We start from the raw sequence: 23,077 nt of genomic DNA, 5'->3' as shown, positions 1-23,077 counted from the left end.
ACGTTATTTGTTTCAATCACCACATCCGCAGAATGAAATTGTTTTGATAAGGGTAATAGTTTTCCCCTTGTGGATTATGAGTTCTGCAGTTTCTTTTGCTAGTACATCCAGTCATTAAAGCTAAATTTTAGATTTATTCAGTATGACAGATGAAACCCAGGAGAATACAACTGACATGATTGGAATGGAATTTCTAACTACAGTGAAATGAGATAAGAGACAGATAGTAAAAGTGGTTGGTATTTCAAAGAAAAAGATTAAAGACAAGAATGCAGTAGGAATGCTGTAATATTAAGTCAACTGTTTCACAATTCCTCTTGGTTCCATTAAACATTGTACTGTATTAAATAGGAAATGGGCTATATATTTCTAGTCTCTTAAGTTCCTTATGTTCCAAAGGTGAAGGAAGCTATCAAATTTGCTAATATGCATACACATGGAATTTTTGCATTGCTGAAGTGGGGGAAATGCAAACTTTTGCCACTTACTGTACTGGATTGTGCTCTACCGCTTTTAAATGTGTTTTAGTATTGATTTTATTTACCTTTTTTTAATATGATAATTGTTTATTTTTTTAATATTTGTATACTTACTGTCCCTAGCTTTTAAATATTGTCTTTTTAATTATGTAAGCTGCCCCGGGTCCTTTTGAGGAGACAGATGGAGTAAAAATATTTTAAATAAATAAATATTATGTTTTCATATCTGTCAACTAATCAGTACAGCAGTCTATATCTCCTATCTGAAACAAAGTGCTTCTATTGTTTTTGACATCCCCCTTTTTTTCCCCAGAGGTCAGGGTTCATGGAAATCTATACTACCAGATACCAAGTTTGAAAATATTTGAGAATGTCCAAAATGATATTTTCTTAGACTGCAGAGTTTTCTGACCATATCCTAACTACAATCTTTTGCTTGTTAAATATGTTTACAGTGGTAACATTATTGTGCTTTTATACCTAGATCTCTACTATTGCAGAAAGCGAAGATTCACAAGAATCTGTGGACAGTGTCACAGATTCCCAGAAACGCAGAGAAATTCTCTCCAGGCGACCTTCCTACAGGTAGCAATTAAATTTTTGCTACATGCACACAGCAGGTTAACATATAAAGGAGTTGTCAGCAACCCTTAAGGATGCATTCTTGTAATTAGTATCTAGTGGCATGTCAAGCAGAACTCAAGTATGCAGGCTTTTTAATGTTTTCTTACCAGTTTCATTGCTACACAAAATATAAAGCAGGGTTTACAATCATAACATATAAGTGGTGGAGACATCTTGACATCTGCAACAAGCTTATTGATGGTAAACATCATCTGTTCTTTTAGAACAGTCGTTTCCAATGTTGTGTAACCCAGGTGTTCTTGGACTGTAATTTCCAGAAGTTTTCATCACCAGCTGTGTTGCCTGGGAGTTGCAGAAGAATCCTCAGGTCACCCAGCATTGGGAACCATGCTTTAGAAGATGAAGGGGAGCTTCTGGCCCTTGTGTCAAATTTGCCCCCCCCCAAGCCTTCCTTTCAGCAGTTGAATAGACCCATTCCCTGCCAAAATTTCTATCCTCTCAGTTAGTCGGTTGGGGGCCAGAGGGTAGCCTGGCATGTCAAAATATGTAGACAGGTATGGTGCCCATTTTGGCAAATGGCCCCATCTACTGCTATTCCATCACCCCAGTGGGCAGGCCTGTGACTGATTTGACCCATGTACCAAAAATATATTTCTACTCTTCAGTTAGAGCAGCATATTCATATTTTTTTTTCATTTTGGATTATGTTTTTAATAATTGTCTTGGCTCCAAACTATATAGTTTTGCTTTGTGGAGATTTTTGTTTTACAGCAAGGGGGGATATTATTTGTAAAGAAGCTAAATAAGCATTGAGAAGCTTGATGGTTATCTGCCCCTGCCTTCTTCACTCATTCCACTCCTTCCTTTTACTATCATTTCTGCCCTGGAAGGGCATCCCCAAAGGATGAGCTGTGTACATCCTATCTCCCTTCCACTCTTAGAGCTAGTAACTCTTGAAGGCTAGAAGACAGATGATAATGGATAACCCTTTACAATGATGGCACATGAAAGATCTCATTCTCCCTTCTAGTCTCAGATACTCAGATGTTAATTGTTTAGTGTTCACCTATAAATTGGTATTTCTGGCAGGGGTTCCAGTTTTTTCATTTATGTAAAATTCAGGTTTTCATTTTCTATGAATGTCCAACTCTTCCCCCATAATGTCTTTCTGGACCTTGATCATCTTATCTTTTGTCTTTCTACCTAATAATGCAGTTTGGGCTTTTTGATTTTATTTACTTCTCAAATGTAGTCTGGTGCTGTTAGTTTGGTATGGGTGGTGTTTGCTCCCCCACCACTTCATGCATGTGCCCAAGAGCGCACACACACCTGCACCTGCAGGGGGCCCCCACCTTCCTCGGAGGCTCAGCCATCCACAGTCCCAAAAACGTTGGGGACCACTTGCTTAAGCAGCAGTAAAAATGGATTTGAACAATTAATGGAGGAGCAATGCCATGAATCGTTCTTAGCTATAATTGTTAAACAGAACCTCCAGATTTAGATGCATCTGAACAGTGGTTGCCATAGGGATAAATGGCAGGACAGGGCTGCTGCTTTTAAGTCCTTCTTTTGGGTTTCCCATGCTGCTAACCACAGTTGGAAACATGGTTGCATGATCTGATATAACAAATTTATTAATCAGTGTAAACAACGTCTAGAGCAGTGGTGTCCAACCTTGGCCCTCCAGATGTTCTTAGACTACAGCTCCCAGAAGCCTTCACCACCACCTCTGCTGGCCAGGATTTCTGGGAGTTGAAGTCCAAGAACATCTGGAGGGCCAAGGTTGGACACCACTGGTCTAGAGTATCCCATCTGCCACAGATGGCTGGTGACTAAAGTAGGGAGGTTATTATCCTTCCAGATTTGGGGATAATGCCCCCACCCCGGTCTGTGAGCTGCTCCATCCCATCTCCAAAGTTCTCTTCCCTACATGTTATTGTATACACTAATTTGGTGTACCTTGTGCTGGCTTACAAATATACTAGCTACTAGATGTGAGTAAAACAGCACTTTGTATCTTTTCCATTTTAGAAAAATCTTGAACGACTTGTCCTCAGATGCCCCTGGTGTGCCAAGGATTGAAGAAGAAAAGTCTGAAGAGGAAGCAGCAGCACCTGCCATCACCACGGTCACTGTGCCAACTCCAATTTACCAAACAAGCAGTGGGCAATATAGTATGTGGCTTGTGGCTTTCACTTGACAATTGGGGAGGGAGAATACAATGCCTTAATGTACATTCCGTGGCATAAGTTTGATGACATCAATGGCTGAGGCAATTTTTTGGAAGTTAATCATTTCTTCCTCCCATCTCCTGGCCCCCATGGGCAATCTCCAGCAATCCCTGGAAACCTATGTGGTAGGAAGGGGAAGTCTATAAAGACTATATCTTATCCTAACAGCATTGCTGGAATGGCAACATTAAAAAACCCCACCTTTCATGATAAAACTCTTGTAGCACACACAGCACATCAGCAGGACCTGGAAAAGGGAGCAGTGTCAACCAAACAGATTTATACACTCTCCAGAGTTAAGCTCTTAAAAAAAAAAACACTTCTCAGGAGCTTAGTACAATCTTCTGTCTGTCCCATGAGAGTGCATGTTACCAGGATGACAATGTCCATGCATAAGCCAACGAAATTTAACTCTGGAGCATTTTGTTAATCTATTATGTCAGGACAGCAAGAACTGCTTGACACAAGCAGTCAGGGTGAAGCAATAAGGTGACTGCATGCCCATTTACTTTTGGTTGACATTAGTTTTGTCATAATTCTTCTGCAGCTGCCGTTTCCCTCAAGCATACTTTCATGGTGTAATTTCAGCCAACACAAGAGAAGGTTTGCCATGTGATCATCATTATGTGGCAGACTTTAAAAGCTGGGAGGGAGTATTAAGGAGGTAGCACTTGTAGTGATTGTTTCTCCTGGTCCCTGACATGGCCCGGGTTTTCTTCTAGAGATTGGTGTTGCTGATATCCACCATAAATATGGCCATGTTGTACATACTGGTATTGTCTTAATTAATGGATTGATGTATATGTGCAAGAGCTGAAAGGTCTGTTCTAGAAACAAAGCTGAAATGTGTGTTCTGGAAACATCAAATGAGGGACCATGTGAATGATATTTCCACTGCACTCTGAATGAGGACTGCTGTGACAAACAGGAATTCCATTTGGTGAAATTAGCAGAAAGGAGAATCAGCTATATGTGAAGAAAAAAGAAGAAGGGAACAATAACAAGGAAATCTAATTATGAAAAGGCTGCAAATGAAAAGTCAAAGGATATAACCCTGTACTATAGAGGAAAACACATTATCAACCATTGAAGTAAGAGAGCTTGCTCTAGGCCTGTGCAAAGCTTTGTCCCCAGACGAGTGTGTGTGTGTGTCACGTTGATAGCCCCTTGAATTAGTAACTGCCACCACCTCTGCCTCCCTCAAGATGAAGAAAACCCTTCCTTACCCAACAGATGGGAAGATTTCATTTGCTGTATTTGTCCCCTTCACGGAGACTGGAAAGTGCAGTAAACTGAAGGAAACCCAAAAAAACACTGAACCCAATGGCTTCCTTTCCACTTCCATAACTGGAGAACTGTGGCATGTGAACCAATCAGATAGGTGACAAACAGGGTGGATTAGATTTAACGAAGAACTAAATTTCATTAAATCTTAAAAGATTTACAGCACATTCAAAACAGAAAGATCAATGCAAGGTAGAAAAATCACAGGTAGATCTGTGCTCACACTAAAAAAATACAAAGTGGTAAAAAAAGAAAAGGCATGTAGTCATTTTTATATAACCAGCATAGCCGGGACAGTATCCTAATTCCTGGTGCAAACTAACTCATTACACCCTTGATTCTAGCCACAGCCATCTAGTTGTTTCTCAACCTCCATTGCCTTGAAATAAACTCTCCCATAAATCCAGCTGAAAAGAAAGAGCCAAGAGACATTTCTTGCTGGTAATCTAAAATTCCTCAATGAACTTGATGGATGATACCTGTGAAGCATCAGCTGATACTTGTGGGTCATTAGTAGCACCACCACTGACAGCACAGTCTACCTTTTAAAGGTGTTAACTCTTTCTAACCTTTCCAGACCTGTATGTATAAACAATAGGATTTTTTTTACATCTGTTGTTGCATATTGATATGGCTCAATCTGCTGTCTTGACAGCCTGTCAGAAATAAACTGTTAATTTTGATTACTTTTTCAGAATTAATCAGATTTTGCTTATGATGCATGTTTTCCAGTATTGAAAAACTCAAGGAATCACACAGCAATACCTAATGATTATAAAATACAGTAGTTGAAGATAAAAATCATAAACACAAAATAACACCTTTAGAGACTAATAACATTTCTCAAATTATACTTTGCTACATAGTGAGCAAAACTGATTTCCTCCCCCCCCAAAATTTACTAACAGGATTTTTGCATGCATGTGGCTATAAATGCTGACAATTAGTGCTTAGAAACCTGGTTTACAAAACATACTTGTTTTACCTATCAGAGAAATAGAGCTTATATATTCCAGAAAGGGAAAAAACATCTAAAAGTGGTATTAAAAAGAAAGTGCATAGGCATTCACTTTCAGCCAAAACACTGGGCCAAGAAACACAAAGACAGCACAGGTAAAGAGGGGTGACAGACTTTTTAACACTGCTATAGCAGTGTAAAAATCAATCTAAATAAATTTCTGTATTAGCTACTGGGATTATTGCACCAAAACAATCTGTACTCAATAACCTTTGCAGTGGATGCCATTATTTGGAACCACAGTATCATCACATACAAAACAGGGCATGAAAGCAAGGCTTTTTAAGCAGATTGACTTCTGAACTACTTACCTGACAAGGGGACTGAGAACAGCTGAATATATGACAGTGAGGCAGTTAATAGTCTGACTGCTGACAGGTGCCTCTTTGCTTTCAGTTGCTATCACCCAGGGGGGTGCAATCCAGTTAGCTAACAATGGCACAGATGGAGTCCAGGGCCTGCAGACTCTAACCATGACCAATGCAGCCGCAACCCAGCCCGGCACCACCATTTTACAGTATGCACAGACCACTGACGGACAACAGATTCTTGTACCCAGCAACCAGGTTGTTGTACAAGGTAAGTTATTTTGTGAAATTAATTCTTCCACTGATAATTGTCATGCCCATTTCAAATTCTTGGAGCAGAAAAGAATCAGCAAAAATTGGTTGATGATAATGATGCAAAAGTGCTTTGGGTTCTTCCAGCAATAATGGATAATACTCAAAATAGTTTACCTATGGCAGACAAAAATTTTTTGTTTAATTTCCAAGTAATACAGTCTAGCGCAATGGTTTCTACTGTCTAGACCAGCTGTGGTTGGACTGTAGTTCCGAAAATCCCATACCACTGGCCATGCATTTGAGGATTCATAGGTGGGAGCTAATGTTTTAGATAACAGTGTGTTGTTTGAACAAAAAAAGATTATTTGTCCTCCAACATTTGCTTTTTGGTGACAGTCTATCATTGCGGTGACCAGGTAGAGCAACGTGGCGCAGTGGTTAAATTGCAGTACTGCAGCCAAAACTGTGCTCACGACCTGGGGTTCAATCCCAAGTAGCTGACTCAAGGTTGACTCAGCCTTCTATCCTTCTGAGGTCGGTAAAATGAGTACCCAGCTTGCTGGGGGGAGGGGGGCAATGTGTAGCCTGCTTGAAGCACTATGGGGCAGTATATAAGCAGCACGCTTTGCTTTGCTTTATTCTTTGTATCTGGAGGAAAGAATTATTTCAAAAGTACTTTAGTCGATGAAAGTGAACAACTAAGAACTTCCTAGTTCTACTCTTATGGGTCCTAGAAAGATAAGAAATTAATGCTTGATTGAACATGCCAGTTCAGTAAGAAAAAATACATGCACATAGGAAAAAGTAATGTTTCTGAATGGCAAGAACAGAGAATCGGGTAAAAATGCAAAAGGAGGACCTTGACAGCAGCATAGTGTATCATGTGGCAGGAGTGTTAGAACAAGCAGGAGAAGCAGTGCCAATGGATGCAGAGGAGGCTGGTGAGGAGTGGGACCTGAATGTGAAGAGGCAGAAGGAACACCTGGGGGGGGACCAAGGAAGCTGCTTGGAGATGGAGTTATCCTTTCACTCAGAGTAAGAGTCTGGGTGGGAGATACGGAAGAGGGAGCTAAGAGGAAAGGAAATGACTTGAAGTAGGATTAGAAAGTCAAGAGTAGGAAAAGTAGCAGGGTTATAAGATGGAGAAAGAGGGAGAGAAAGATTAGGAGATCAAAGGTGGTATGAAGAGCAAGACTTCACAAGGGTATTATGTAAATAGTGCCTAGTTACCTGAACCAAAGCATTACATGTTTTGGAATATAATATGAAAGCAGTATTGAGGTGCCATTAGGAAGAGGTATGCTGTCTGAATGGGAAATGGGTAACCCTTGTTCAGACTGTCGTCTTAATAGTGTAGATTTCGAAAGCTCAGATCTGACACTTCTCCTCTCCCTCCATGTCTTTCCCCTCTTAGCCGCCTCAGGAGATGTCCAGACCTACCAAATTCGCACAGCACCCACAAGCACCATTGCACCTGGCGTTGTCATGGCATCTTCCCCAGCACTTCCTACCCAGCCGGCAGAGGAAGCAGCAAGAAAGAGAGAAGTCCGTCTAATGAAGAACAGGTTTGTTTACTGTACAGAGTCAACCACCAATATATTTTGCTGAAGGTAGACTAGCAAATCCTGCTCCCAAGCCCCTGGCAATCATGTTGTCATGTGGTACAACTGAAGGTATAAGTACACAATGAGCATATTTAAGGCAGCTTCAGTACAGTCAGTATTTCATTTTGAGGCCCAGTCTATAAGCCTTGTCATGAAGTATAAGAACAGTCAAGTATCTATCTTCCTTTCAAACTATACCCTAAAATTACTTTGCTTTTAAAAAAAAAAATTAAAAAAGGGGAAAGAAATGAAAAAAAGTGCCAACAATTTCAACAAAAGCCAGAGCGCCTGTAAAAAGGAACAATTGAAAGTTACTTGTACAACTTACATAGTTTCCACCTGCAAGTCATTTCTAGCCAGCAGCAGAATGTTGTAGATGGAATCTCCACCACACCTTTCTACAAAAGGCCCTGAGTGGTAGGGTAGCATTTTAACACTACTGTATTTGAAATAGTTTGAACACTTTGTGAATGAGTTCACTTGTATAAGTATCTGAATAACATGTGTCCTGCAGTCTAGGGAGCTCTAACAGCACTTCGTCCTTTATCTTGTATATTGTCTGGCATTAGCTTTTAAGCAATCTGTTATGTTGTTGTTTTATTGGGTTTTATGGTGGGGTTGGTTTTACTTGATTTTAATGATTTAATGATTAAATTTGCTTTAGTAGTTTTCATTCATTTGTGAAGATTATAAGCCATTTGGGGTGCTACTTTGTAGTAGAGAGGCAGGATAGAAATGTAATAAATAATGGGAAGATTTTAAAAAAAATTTAGAATTCACCGGGAAAAATGTCATACGGGAAGAGGAGACCTGTATCTCATCCTTGTTTCCATTGTCTTTGGCTTATTCTGATAGCAGCTACTCATATTGGCTATATAAACCACTTGAAATAGAAGTGTTTGTATTCTTTGTGTCACAAGATAATAAAGCTATAACTGAAATCCAGTAGTAAGTTATAGTTAGAGTAGACCTATTGAATCAGTAGAACTTACAGAGGAGTTGACTCACCAAATCCCCACTGATTCATTGGGCCTAATCTAGTAGCAACTTACTACTGGATCTCAATTTTGTTTTGTTAAAATCACAGTACCTAATTGGGTCTACCGTCCCAATAAACATTTACTTCTGGGAGGAACAGCAGAGGAAAAGCCTCTGACTCAATGAAGATGAAAACCAAAGCCCACACTCATGGCACATGAGCTCCAAAACTGGGCCATCTTTTCTCTTTTCTGCCCTTTCCCTGCCTTGGCTGCACAGAAGAACCCTCTGGCAAGCCAGATGAGAGCATTACCTGTACTGCTGGCCAAATGCTTAAACTGGCTGGTAGGAGGGTGCCAACAACTGAGATGTGGAAAGAGGGAAGAAGAGGGCATGCTGAGAAGAGGTGGAACAGGCAGCTTCTCTCTGCCTGTGGGTGGAGGAGTTGGTGAGAAAGGCATCCAGGCAAGACAAGGGCGGGCAGGCTGAAGCTGTTCTCTCAGCATTTTGCTTCCCACCAGATACAGGTAGGAGTGGTGGGTGTGCAAAAGGTACGCAGCTGCTGGCTACCATTGTGCCTTCTTCTCCCTCTTACAGGGCAGGCCCCAGATAAAGCAAAACATAGCCAGGCCAGCAGAGAACATTGCGGGTTTGTTTGTCCCTGCACATGTGCCTGGATGTGCACGGACAGGCACTCTTGCTAGCTTAGGAGGAACCGGTCAGAATTTCCTGCCATGGAAGATGATGTCATCACTCTAGCTCTGAAAAAAAAAAAGGCTGGAGCTCTGCTCCCTTGATTCTGGCATCACTGTTACATGAATCTAGCTTCTGTCTCTATGCAGAGAAATTGACAGTTTATATATGCATGTTTCACTGAAAATATGTAGTTTTTGACTACTTAATGAAATGGATTTTTACTTTCTGTCATCGATACACTGCTGTCAGGCCTACGTTGTTAAAGGAAAATGTATAGTAGATGGATTTTTAACAGAGCAGCATGAGAGGTTCTGACAGGTCTCATTTGGCAAGGGACTTGGTCTTCTTTAGTTTGTCATACTCCACTGGCACCTTCCTACTCTTTTTTCTCATTTCTCCTTTCAGGATGCTTTTTGTTTGTGCCTTTTATTGAGTCTATCAGAAATGTTAGAACTCTGTAAAATATCTTGCTTGACCTGTCTGGAAGAAGAATTCTGACTTCTGTCTCTCACCCCCACCCCCTTTACTATGCTATTCAGATCATTGTGCCAGCCCTAATAAAGTTGAATATCAGTGATTCATATTTGCACATCAACCTGATTTGAGATATCCTGTTTTGCCTACAGGGAGGCAGCACGCGAATGCCGCAGGAAGAAAAAGGAATATGTCAAATGTCTAGAAAACAGAGTGGCAGTGCTTGAAAACCAAAACAAGACATTGATTGAAGAGCTAAAAGCACTTAAGGACCTTTACTGCCACAAATCGGATTAATTTTAGATCTCCAGTTTTTGTTCATTAATGCAGAGAAAGACTGGTTTGGTGACAGCCAGAAAGACGAAGTGGATTTTTTATTTTCTAAACATTTTTTTTCTACGCGCAAAACTGCCTGACAGCAACTGCAGAATTAATTCGTCTGTGCTTTGCATTAAACTGTGAATGTTGAAACACCTGCCTCCACCTCTCCCCCATTCCCTCCCTCCACTATTTTCATCACTAGTGTATCCTGAGTCTGAAGAAGAACTGACTTTGTCATCTCCCATTCTCTTCAAGAAATACTTACATTCACTTATGTTGCAAAATTTCTGGGGTTGGGGGCATGTCATAATGATCTTAACAGTTAGTGCTGTGCTCGTTTGAATGGAATGCCTTAGTAGTGGTCACCCCAGCCTCTGCCCTGACGGGTCTGCTGGGCTACATGCATAACCAAGGTATGATGCACTGAGGAAACTGGGGCTGTCACTTGTTGCATGGTTTCGGATGTCTGATATCAAAACTATACAATTTACAGTTACTGGGTGGGATGATGCCAAAGGATATGTGTTACTTTAGGTGTATGGGTTTCAAAGTAGGAGGAATTGTATGAGCGTACAGAAGAATGGTTAGGGAGAGGGCAGGTTGGTCTCCTGCAACCTCTGTCTGGTTCGTCAACATTTTTCTATACTGAAAAGATTATTACCCTGATTTTCTGTAATTTTGGAAGAATTGTCATGTATTTGGTCATCTGAATATACATATAGAAATCATCAAATACCTTTGAGGTACTGATGAATCCTGAACTCCTAGAAACCAGTAGGGTAGGAACAGTAAAGTAGAAAACAGTGAAACTGTTACACAGAATAATTCATTAAAGCACTACCTTTTGTTGTTTTCTATCCTAAGACAAGATTCCCCAAGGGAGAAGCATAACCACCATAATGTGCATTTTATGTGAAAAAAGAAAAATGCACAGCCATGCTTTCTATACCATGGAAATTCTACTTGTTAGAATTGTCCCTTTTTAGGCCCTCCCCTTGATGCTCCTTAAAAAGGAGCCAATGTCAGTTCACACTTTTCAGTGCAGGTGATGTGTTGGAGAAAAATATCTGTTAAATATTTGCCTGTTGTCTTGTTCAGCAATGCGAAATTTTTGCAATGAACTGACTTCCCAAACTTTGACAGCCAGGTCTACAACCCACATATGCCAGCTAGCTCAAGGAGGACTCTGTGAATCTTCAACATTTATCTGTTTAGAAATAATGGTGATTACCTACAATAAAATTAAATCAACCTATAGTATCAAACTACCAACATGAATCTGACCAAACTCTGGGAGGCAGTGGAAGACAGGAGGGCCTGGTGTGCTCTGGTCCATGGGGTCATGAAGAGTTGGACACGACTTAATGACTAAACAACAACATAGTATCAAAAAGAAAGCAGCTATCTTTTCCCTAAAATGCTTTGCAAAAATCTTAAGTATAACATGATTGCTACAAGTCCTCTGATAGTAAACCATTGGATTCTTGGAGAAATGGTTGGCTCTTCCAGAGGTAAAGTGGGATCACTTAGAGAATGTACAGTACTTTTATTCTGAATCTCTAATCTCAGATTGTTATGCATACAATGTATGCATAACAATTGATAATCTCAATTCTTATGTATACAAACAAGTTATATGTAAAAGCCTGTAGGGAAAAACAATCTGCTCTTGCTACAGTATTGGCTAATAGATCTTCTAAAAGGTTTTTTTAATGGCATATTTGAAAGATTGTATCAGGTGAGTTGAATTCCTTTACCAATGTTATAATAATAATCATATGGCATGAAACCAATTCTGATTTATAGCTACCCTTTTTCAGGGTTTTCTAGCTAGAGAGTACTGTACTTAGAAGGGGTTTACCGTTTCCCTTCTGGGGACATCCTGGGACTGCCACTTGCCCAAAGGCCACACAGTCTGGCTCTGTTCTTTCAAGACATACTGTAATTGCTTAATAAACTTCTTCTTGCTGTTTTAAGATTGTGAGCTACATTTGGCAAATTAAAGGAGGCAAAATAGAAATATACAAATTAATAAGAAATTCCTATCTTTGAAACCCTCTAAAAATTTAAAAAAACAGATTCTTGCAACGATTTGGGAGCACAGATTACATAGAACTCAGATCCACCATTTTTACCTGCATCCATCTTGCAGAATTACAGTAGAATCATGAATGTTGATTTTGCAGATGTCCTTTTTGTATTGCTGTTTTTCTTGAAAACCATTGTATGCCATGTTCTTGGTTTGGAATTTTTTTTTAATCTGACTGTTTCTGTCTGATAAATCTGTAAATTGTATAAAAATGAGGCAATAATCCTAAGATTTGTTTTCTATAGACAGTATCAGAAAGGCAACCACAATCATTTTTGGCATCCTCCAGGATTATCTGGGACAGTTGTATTTCAGCAGAGAGGCCATCAGAAAAATGGGTTACGATGGGCCTGTCCCTTCTTCAGAGTGGTCTTTCCAGGGTTTGAGCAGTCTGCTTCACTATACATTGCTTGCAGTTTTAAAGTATCTGTTGTGGGCTGTTCTATAGGTAAATTCAGGGTTTTTATTCTGGACTCTTTCACCAGCAATAAGATAACATTTTAGTCAATTTTTACTTACCCAGTACTGAGATATTTGAAGACATGACATTCCTTTATGTAATAAAAAATATCTTTTCATTATTAACCCAAGTACAGAGCTGGTTAGTTTACCAGAGTGTGCTTTAAATTTATAATAGCCAAAAGGAGCAGCAGACAGTGTGAAAAAAATGAACTATCATTTTGTATAGTGTATTGCTGATTTATTGAGTTAAGAGAAAGATCTTTGTTAACTCCTTTCTCTTTAGCTTATTTGCTACACCACAGAAAATGTTGCTAAACAATAGGATTAACTGAAAAAGAGGAAGGGCTAGCTCCTTTGTAGTAACCATTCATAAAATTGGTTTCAATTAAGTTTCTGTATTTTACAAAAGGAAAGGTACCATGCAGGCAGTGAAAATATTGCCCAAGTGCTCTTTTTACAGATAGTCTTGGGAGATGCTTATGTATAAAATTTGTACATATATAAAATATATAAACACAGTATATAATCTATAGCTCTGAGAGCTTCTAAGTCAGGAATGCTGAGTATTATAGTATATCAAGGTCAAATGAAAAGGGTTTTAGTGAGTGCGTGCGTGTGTTTGGTCTGTGTGAGCCCGCATGTGTGCACATACATGTGCATGCACACATTTTTTTACTTCCCCCTCCCCCACTCCTCTTTCCTGAGTACTTTGAGCTACACCATTCTGGCGCTTATTATTACTGTTGTTTTCAGTTATATTATTTCACTGCAGTTTTTATATATATATATTTTAGATGATGAATTATAAAATGATGTCAGTTGTTTAAAGCTCCTCTCGTCCCCAGATTCTTCACTTTGTGCTTTGTCTCTTTGGCAGCTATACTCCTAAGGCAAAAACAACTGGGAAGCAGGAAGGGAATGGATGGGCTGTTTTGCTTTTGTCTTCTTGTTTTGCTTTTGTCTATTTCTAGGGGGAAAGTTTGCTCAGTTTTTGGTTTTGTAGCAATATACTCCAGACTTGAGGAGTTGTTCAGCAGCATTGCTTAAATGTGAGAGACTTGTGCCCAGAGACAAGTTTAGTGGTTTAAACAGCATCTTTATTTGAGAAATCACAAATTTACCTGAAGGTAACTAATTATGGAAAAGGAGAGAATTACCCGCTTGAGCAAAAATAATTATGACTAAGAGTGGGACCACGTGATCAGCAACCTTGTCCGAAGTTTACTGCTAAACTGAACCAGCTTATGTTGCTGGCAAGCAACTAAATATTTGGTTGCTTCCATAAGTATTTTGTAAAAATCTTGCACACAAGAAAGTAGCATGTTAGGAAGAAAACTTTGTAGTCTTCTCACTCAGGCATTTAAGTTTTTTAAATGTGGGGAGGTTTTTTTACATGAAAAGACAAATATTCTGTACCCTATCTGTGGTGGTACAGACCACAAGTTGACAAATTTGAGGACCCCCAGCTTGCTTATTTAGGACCTGCAATTCACATGCCTCTCATTTCTCTTAACTAATCAGCTGACTCAGGATAGCCCTAAAAAGAGGCTCTTATTTCAAGGGGATCTGCACAGGGTAGTACCAAAGATTTACATGTCAGTGATTTAGATTTTAAGGTTTAGACATACAATAGAAGCTAACATGTAATGTAACATGTAACATCAGAACAATCCTAGGAGAATTAGGGGGATTGATTACATTTCAGTGGCAGTAAGTCCATTTTATAGTTTCTGTACAGAATTAAATATTCCAGGGATTAAAGTACAAAATAATCAGATTATTAATACCTAGAGATGGTGTTACATTGCATAACCAGCTCTTTCTGTTGAAAGCACAACTCTGAATATTTCCATATGGTAATTAATTGAGGCAAGTTAATTAGCAGCTATAACACTGAATCTTTTAATGTAAAATGCATTTATTTGCATATAGTACAAACCCATGGTTGTATGTTTTCTGCCTTTGGATGGATTTTGTTAATTTTCCAAATTTGTGAAGATGATCCCAATGAGTTCTGAAGCATGTTGAGAAGCACAACCAGCTTTGGGACTGTTAACTAACTAAATTAATGGTGCTGAAATTGTAGCAGTCCACTGCTTTGTAATACATTCTTCCATTCTGTAATGGAAACGGATTGATCTATTATATAACTTCCGAGATGAGAAACCTTTAGGAAGTGGACTGGAATGTAACCCCAAGTATTTCAGTCTGAAATTTATTTTATTAAATGTATGCAAACCATAGTTGAGGATGAGCAAATCTTTATTTAACATAGATGTTACGTACTTTTGGTACTGCAAGTGCAGGTCTCCAATAGACAGAATAAAACCTCTTCACTTTTCAAAAAAGTTTCCGCAGTCAGGAATTTATTGAGTTCTTTCAGAATCATTATTATGCATCATTATACCTTGTTTACATCATCAAGGAATCTCATGACATCTTGCTGGACCCTCTTACTCACTTTCTCAGGGTTTATATACACAGAGCATTTCACTATTTTGTTTCTGTATCAAGAGATGCAGACTGTGTTTCTCTGGCATGTAAGGTTAATCTGTATGTTGTCAGTGACCTCTAGTTTACCACAGTGTAAAGAGAAGACACTTGTTGAGATCAAGCTAATTTCTGCACTCATGGCTGCAAAAAAAAAAAAACTATTGAGGTCCAATCATCACCATGCATTTGCAGAGTCTTCTGAATGTGATCCACTCACAACTCTGCACCTACAAGGACTATGCTTACAAGTGGCCTCTTTATCGTATAGTGGACCTGGGGCGCCATCAACACACACTATTTCATGGTTATTCTCTTCACTTTAATACCATTTCTTGATTGTTGTGTTGAGCATAGAAACAAACAAATCCAAGCCCAGGCAAGTTTAAGAGTTTGTTTAAAAGGAACTGTTTGCGTTAACAAGTTTTTGCTGTGCTGTACTTAAGAGAATACTGTATCCAAGCCAAGCTCCATGTCTGGCTAAGGTTACATACCTTAGCCAGATGTTTGAGATGATGGACAATCTGAGATAGAATGAAGTACTAGGGTAAAAACTGTTTAGGTAAAACAGGAAGGCTATAATGAACAGCTGAGAAAACATTTTGAAAGTTGTACTTTATCTAGATAACAAGAAACTAAATGTTACAAACAACTAGATTATGTCCTGGAGAGACATTCTGGCTGGAGCAGTAATAGGATAAGGGGAAGAAAGCTGAGCACTGAAAAAAACATCTTTGATAAAGTTGCCTCTTTTTATGTTCGGGTATCAGTTTTCACATTAAGAATTCACAGTACAGAATTTCTTTTGAGGAAGATGGGAAATTTCTGGAGTGGGGATGGCTCTTTTTACATAATAAATTCATTTTCCCCCCCATTTCTGATTCTTTACCCAAAACAATCAGCGCAGAACAGGATACTGAACTTTAAAAATGCTTCCTGGTAAAATTAGACTACTAAACACAGAAAAACATACTAGAGATAGATTATGTTGAGAATTCCCTCTTTCCTTGAAACATCCCTGTTTTGATTTTGTAATTTATCCTTTTGTGCTTTGTTTTTAATGTACTGAGTTACACCACATTTTATTAACATTATGTACATACTAACTGCTTTGTGTTTCAGAATGCTAGTAATGGCTTTGTATATTAAAGTGGTCCTTGTGAATTTGTGAATTATTGTTATAAAAGTGCTTTTTCTTACTGTAAAATTTGTGGTATAAACTGTCCTGATGCCCTTTTTACACATTTATGTGCAGATATAAATACATGCTTTTAAAATTATTTTGAAGTATCTTTTTTCATAAGAGGACAGTATTTATTTAGTTGCTGAGGCTTTACCTAATAGGTGTCAAATAGCCTTTCAAGAATAAAGTGCAACATGCAAAACTAAAAGTAAAGCAATTTCCTGAAATTTAACTAGTAGTCAATGCACCTGCCTTCACCAGTAATAAATCCCATGAGTGCCAGCCTCATTTCAGTGTCTTCTCTCTTCTCTGTTTACCGCCCCCACTTTCTTTTGCCATGCTCCACTTCATCTTCAACTTATACAAAGAGGACAACTCCCAGAATCTCAACACCAGCATGCATCTGTGTTAATGAATATTTGGGTTCCACATGCGCGCGCACACACACCCATTAAATTACAGCACAATTTAAAATTAATTTCTGAATTCAGCTCATCAAAAAATTTTAAATGATGCACACAGCTTTGTAGGCAATAAAACCAAACCCCATTTTCATATCTTCTTCATGGTCTCTGTGAAAATCACACACATGGGTTGGTTCTGCACCTGTGTGAAAATGGCCCCACAATCTTCTAGAGCAGTTGTTCCCAGCTTTGGGTCCCCACACGTTCTCAGAAATCCTGGCCAGCACAGCTAGTGGTGAAACTTCTGGGAGTTTCAGTCTAAGAACATCTGGATGGCTCAAGGCTAGAAACCATTGGTCTGGTGCCTAAGAGAAGCATTAGGATACGCTCTCTCCATTGCACATGCTCCCCACCTTGTGGGCAATTCTTGGTTCCCTTCTTGCCACCACCGAGAGAACACCTCGAGTCCCTCTCGGAGTCTACAGTCACTTGATTTTATTTATTTTTCAAACTGTATTTAGTTGCTTACCTATCCTCATGCCTTCTTTTGTCATTTTGTTTATTCACCGCCCCCGAAAAAAACATTGTTAGTCATTGGTTTGTGGTTGATCACCCTTCCGATTCTGCCTATTTATGGGTGTGCTCAAGAGAAAATCCCCCTTGCTGATGGACATTCAAATTATCTATTGCCTTGATGAGGGGCACCAATCCCAAAACACCTAGTTCTGTTTAAAAAAAAAATCACGAAGGTAGCCACCAGCCTTGACTGAAGTATTACTTATACTCTAAAGCTACTAAAGAGCAGACTCCCCAGAGGGAGGATTGATCTGGGATGGGACATCCTCTCCAGTTTTCAGCCAGTTGCCAGAATGGAGCTAGCTCACCCAACAAGCATTGGGCAAGCTCTCACTGTCCTGTCTAGAGTCAACGGATCGCTCCAGCAGAGGAATCCCTCACCTTTCAGCAGTTGCACATGTCCTCTGTGTCAGAACTAACCCCTAAAGAAAAAGGGTCATCAGCAGGAAAGAGATCTGCTAAACTCTGTTACTAGAGGAGCAACAGAGGAGTCAAGTCACCCTCCTCAACCTTATCTGGGGGCCCTACATTAGTTTTTTTTTTCCAGGCCTGGAGTGGCCTTTCCCACAACCATACTACCATTATCCAAGGATGCCAAATTGACAAGACTAGCTTCCACTTCAGAGGGCCACTTACCTGTTTATTCACCAGTACCGGCCTCATTCACCCATCGACTTGAGGTCACAGTTGCTGGAACTGAAATGTTCACAAAAAACCATGGCTTCGAAAGCATCAGAACATAGGTGCTTTCATGCAGTCTTGGATCTGAAGTCCTCGAGAATTACAAAACTGCAACATTCCCACCTGAGGCACTCAGTGTCAAAGTCACCAAGAAGCCATCACCAGGCTGATTGCTCCTGATAAACATCAAAATCACCTCTTCAGAGAGGACACCGCCTCTTCCCTCTCATCCACTGCTCTAGTTCAGTGTTGGCTGAATATCTTAGGAGCACACCCTGAAAATTTACCAACTGACCTTCCACTCTGTTGGCCTCTGGATTCCCAGTTCCAGCCTCTGAACACTGGAAACCATCACCACAATTTACTTCAGCACAGAAAGAAACTGATAATACTTCACTTCTCAGCCTCCTAAGTAGTCTCAGAATCCAAAACCTCTAAACCTACCATCAGTTCCAAGCAAAGGCTGCCTTCCAGGGGTGTCTAATTCTCCAACTACTAAGTGTAGACGTAACACTGGAAAAACACACAAAGTTCTTCACATCCAGCCTGGTAGTTGGTGATCCAAATTCCACCCTAAGAATTAGGATCACCAACTGCCAAGCAGGGATGAGGGTGTGCCATAGGTTCCTATGAGACAAGATTCAACCCCTATTTAATGGAGTGATGAAAAAACAAGAGTGTACTAGCACTAACTTTCCAGCAAGAGGTAAAGTCCTAGTGACCCAAGAGAGACATGCTGCATGTCACACCACTGCCTGTGCAGCTAAGAATATGGCAGGGGCGCTCAGACTGGCTGGCTCAAATCTGTGGGTGTTTCAGATTATTCCAGGGCACACATTAAGGACTTGCCATTTGATGGTGTGGGCCTCTTCAGGAACAAGACTGATGACAATAGGGGCAACCTCTGCAAGAAAAGAAATACAGCTAAACACATGGGCTTCTCTTCACAAACCCATGAAAGACCCTATTGCCGCATTGGTAACATCTTTATCTGTCATCATCCACCAGGTACTCCTCAGACAGACTGCAACTTTCACCAGCTTCTTGCCAATACTGTATTTCCAACAACTTGCTTAGAAATCCAAATACAGTTCAACTTTTGGAAACACTCTGACAAAGAATTAAAAAAACTTCCATTGGCATTTGAGAAAAATCTCCCAATTACAAAAAGATTATTGGCGAGATTCCATGAAGCAGTGCCAGAGAATGCAAAATCAGAGGAGTTGAGAAATTCATGTCATTCTATAGAGTGAGGAGTTTGGAATCGTGAATACCTGTCCTGCCTGGATGAGTCATAATTTACACATAAACAAGCCTGGAGAGATTTTAAAAAATGTTTATATAACAAGATCCAGATTTCCTTGACCTAATGTTTGGTTGCGGATTGGAGAAAGGATTTCAATGAGGTCGTGGGGACGAAGGATTCTTCAGAAGAGATGGACATTGTACAGAATATTGTTTTGTGTGGGAAATAATTTAGTAATGATTAATGGCAATACACAATAGTATAACTAAAAATACTAAGTTACTGTTTAAGTATGCATGTGAATATGTCATATCAAGATATACTGATTTTATTAAAGGTAAAAATGTAAAATTGAAAAATATAGTGAAAAGTGTGACCGATAATGTTAACTATAGAAACACAGGTAGTAAAGTTAACTAAAGATAATATATTATTTATATGGTGATTTGTTAGAGGAAGAATGTACAGTGGTGCCTCGACTTACGAACGTCCCGTCATACGACCATTTCGAGTTACGACCAGCTCCGACAGCAAAATTTTGCTTCGATTTGCGGCTGGAGCTTCCAGTTACAAACAGAAAAAGGCAGGGGGAAAAGGCGGGGAATTCAAATTGCTAACCATTGGTGGTGATGAGGCTGCTTCTTTGTAGCTCTTTCGCCTCAATGGTTAGAGAGTGTGCAATCAGAGGAGGCTTCAGACTGCCTGGTAAGTTGCTGCTTTCTGCTTCTGGGTGGGGTTTACAGCATGGTTTTGATCTGGGTGATGGGATTATGTCTCTATGCTGTGATGAGTCTTGCGGAGTTTGTTTGTTTTTTGGGTCCCCCCCCCATTTCTGATGGGTCTTGTGGGATTTGATTGCTTTTGGGGTTTCCCCCCCATTTCCAATGGGTCTTGGGGGTTGTTTGCTTTTTGGGTTTTTCCCCCCATTTCCAATGGGTCTTGCAGGGTTTGTTTGCTTTTTGGTTTCCCCCCAATTTCTGATGGGTCTTGGAAGGTTTGTTTGCTTTTTGGGTTTTTTCCCCCCAATTTCTGATGGGTTTTGTGAGGTTTGTTTGCTTTTTGGGTTTTTTTCCCATATCCAATGGGTCTTGGGGGTTGTTTGCTTTTTGGGTTTCTTTTCCCATTTCCGATGGGTCTTGTAGGGTTTGTTTGCTTTTTGGTTTTTTTTCCCCTCCATTTCCGATGGGTCTTGGGGGTTTGTTTGCTTTTTTGGGTTTTTTTCCCATTTCTGATGGGTCTTGCAAGGTTTGTTTGCTTTTTGGGGTTTTCCCCCATTTCCGAAGGGACTTTCACGGTTTGTTTGCTTTTTGCTTTGCTTTTTTTGCATTTCCAAAGGGTCTTGCATGGTTTCTTTGCTTTTCTTTTTTCCTTCAGCCAGAATGGATTAATTGCATTTCCAATGGGTCTTCCAGTGGGTTTGTGTGTATGTGGATTTTTTGGTGATATCCCCCCCCCCTTTGGCCAGAACAGATTAATTGCATTTCAATGCATTCCTATGGGAAATGATGCTTCGACTTATGACCATTTCAGTTACGACTGGAGTTCCGGAACCAATTAAGTTCATAAGTCGAGGCACCACTGTACTTTGAGAATTCTGTTTATAGATGGGATACAAAATAAATGTTAAAGATGTATGAAATATGTACTAACTGTGAACTGTATGTATATATGCTTCAGGGTTCATTGCTCTTTCCGAATAACCGTTTAGAGGCTCTCAAATAGAGCAACGTAGTAAAGGGAGGAGGAATGCAACAGAACCCAAGCCAATTTCACCTGTATTGGCTGGTGGGATGTATAGGATGGGCCTCTCCAGAAAAGCTGGAGAGAAGGAAAGAGAAGTTACTTTGTGTCTGGAGAGGGTTATATTTTAGCAGTGGGCTGTAACTTAAGAATTTGTGTTGCATGCTGTTTACCAGTTGATACGTTAGAATAAAGAACTTATCATTTTTTAAATTCTAAAACCTCCCTTCTCCTCCTTTTTCATCTCTGCCATCCCCGCCTCAATCTCCACCCTCTTTTTCCTACCCTTTCCTGCCAAATGTTCCTCCGTATGGGCTACCGTTACTTCTAGATCCCGGGTATAGGTACCCCTATGTTATTTCTTGACAGGGGATGGAGTGGGTGAGGTCTGCACCTCCCTTTCTGTAGTTGGTGGAAGGGATGGCACTCCAGCAAGGGGCTTCTTTCCCTCACTTCCCTTCTCACACTTAGTTGTTAAATGCTGTAAGCCGCCTAGAGACCTTCGGGTAGTGTGGGCGGCATATAAGTTAAATAAATAAATAAATAAATAAATAAATAAATAAATAAATAAATAAATAAATAAATAAATAAATAAATAAATAAATCCTGCTCATGTAGGACTGCCATATTCCAGAATCCCAAATCAGGGTGCTTTAATTTGCACTTTATGCAAAATTTACATATACAAATGTGGATGTAATATACCATGCAAATTAAGCACATTAATTGGTTTTCTACCACTGTGTTATAGCTTTGGTACTATTTACACAGTACAGTAAATACTAATCTGAGAGAGCCAATGAAGCAGTGATTACAAGTGCTGGACTTGAAAGACAGAGATCCAAGTTAAAATCCCTAATGTATCCTGATACAAAACTTTTCCGGTTGGTGAAGACCAGAAGGGATTGTGAAGAACTCCAGAAGGATCTCTCCAAACTGGGAGAATGGGTGGCAAAATGGCAAATGCATTTCAATGTAAGAAAATGTAAAGTAATGCACATCGGGACACAAAAAAATTCAAAACTTTAGTAATCAGCTAATGGGCTCTGAGCTGTCCATGAAGGATCCGGAAAGATAGTGGGCAGCTTAATGAAAAGGTCAACCCAGTGTGCGGCAGCAGTGAAGAAGGCCAGTTCCATGCTAGGTATCATTAAAAAGGGGATTGAAAATAAAAGTCAGCATTATAATGCCATTGTACAAAACGCTGGTAAAGGTGCACCTGGAGTACTGCGTATAGTTCTGGTCACTGCACCTCAAAAAAGACATAGTGGAACTGGAAAAGGTGCAGAAGAGAGCAACTAAAATGATGACTGGGCTGGGGCACCTTATGAGGAAAGGCTACAGCGTTTGGCGCTCTTTAGTCTATAGAAAAGGCACCTGAGGGGGGGACAATAAGTGAGACATATAAAATTATGCAGGGGATGGATAAAGTGGATAAGGGGAAGCTCTTTTACCTGTCACGCAACCAGGGGACATCCACTCCAATGGGGTGTTGGGAGAGTGAGAACAGACAAAAGAGAATATTTCTTTACCCAGCATGTTGTTAGCCTGTGGAACTCCTTGCCACAGGATGTGGTGATGGCATCTGGCCTAGATGCCTTTAAAAGGGGAATTGGACAGATTCCTGGAGGAAAAGTCCATCGCAGGTTACAAACCATGATGGGGATGTATAATCTCCAGGCTTAAAAGGAAGGTATATTAAAATGCCAGATGCAGGGGAGGGGGATCAGGAGACAGGCATCTAGTTGTCTTATGTGCTTCCAGAGGCATTTGGTGGGGCCCCTGTGAGATACAGGAAGCTGGACTAGATGGGCCCTTGGTGTGATCCAGCAGAGGGCTCTTCTTGTGTTCTTATGGTTGATGGGCTTTAGGATAGCCATTTCCACAAGGACAGAGTTCCCTTTCAGGGTTGTTGTGGAGAAATGCAAGGAGGGCAAATTTCTTCTCCCTAAGATTGCTCCCTATGTGTACTG

General features: G+C 40.0%; 1 protein-coding gene across 2 annotated transcripts in view; it reads left to right on the top strand.

Moving 5' to 3' along the window:
- Nucleotides 1–16,554, top strand: part of CREB1 (cAMP responsive element binding protein 1) — a 51,003-nt gene extending 34,449 nt beyond the window's left edge. For both annotated transcript variants that reach the window (XM_020780729.3, XM_072978170.2), the window contains 5 exons: nucleotides 964–1,064; nucleotides 3,096–3,238; nucleotides 5,994–6,176; nucleotides 7,575–7,725; nucleotides 10,065–16,554. In XM_020780729.3, coding sequence (XP_020636388.1) covers nucleotides 964–1,064; nucleotides 3,096–3,238; nucleotides 5,994–6,176; nucleotides 7,575–7,725; nucleotides 10,065–10,209 — 723 coding nt within the window. In that variant the 3' untranslated portion in view covers nucleotides 10,210–16,554. The remainder of the gene's footprint in view (nucleotides 1–963; nucleotides 1,065–3,095; nucleotides 3,239–5,993; nucleotides 6,177–7,574; nucleotides 7,726–10,064) is intronic.
- Nucleotides 16,555–23,077: the final 6,523 nt, after the last annotated feature.

Source organism: Pogona vitticeps, chromosome 1 (assembly GCF_051106095.1).
Source record: "Pogona vitticeps strain Pit_001003342236 chromosome 1, PviZW2.1, whole genome shotgun sequence".
Classification (NCBI taxonomy): Eukaryota; Metazoa; Chordata; class Lepidosauria; order Squamata; family Agamidae; genus Pogona; species Pogona vitticeps.
The sequence above is the reverse complement of the archived record's forward strand: the minus strand, read 5'-3'. Positions and strand labels throughout refer to the sequence as shown.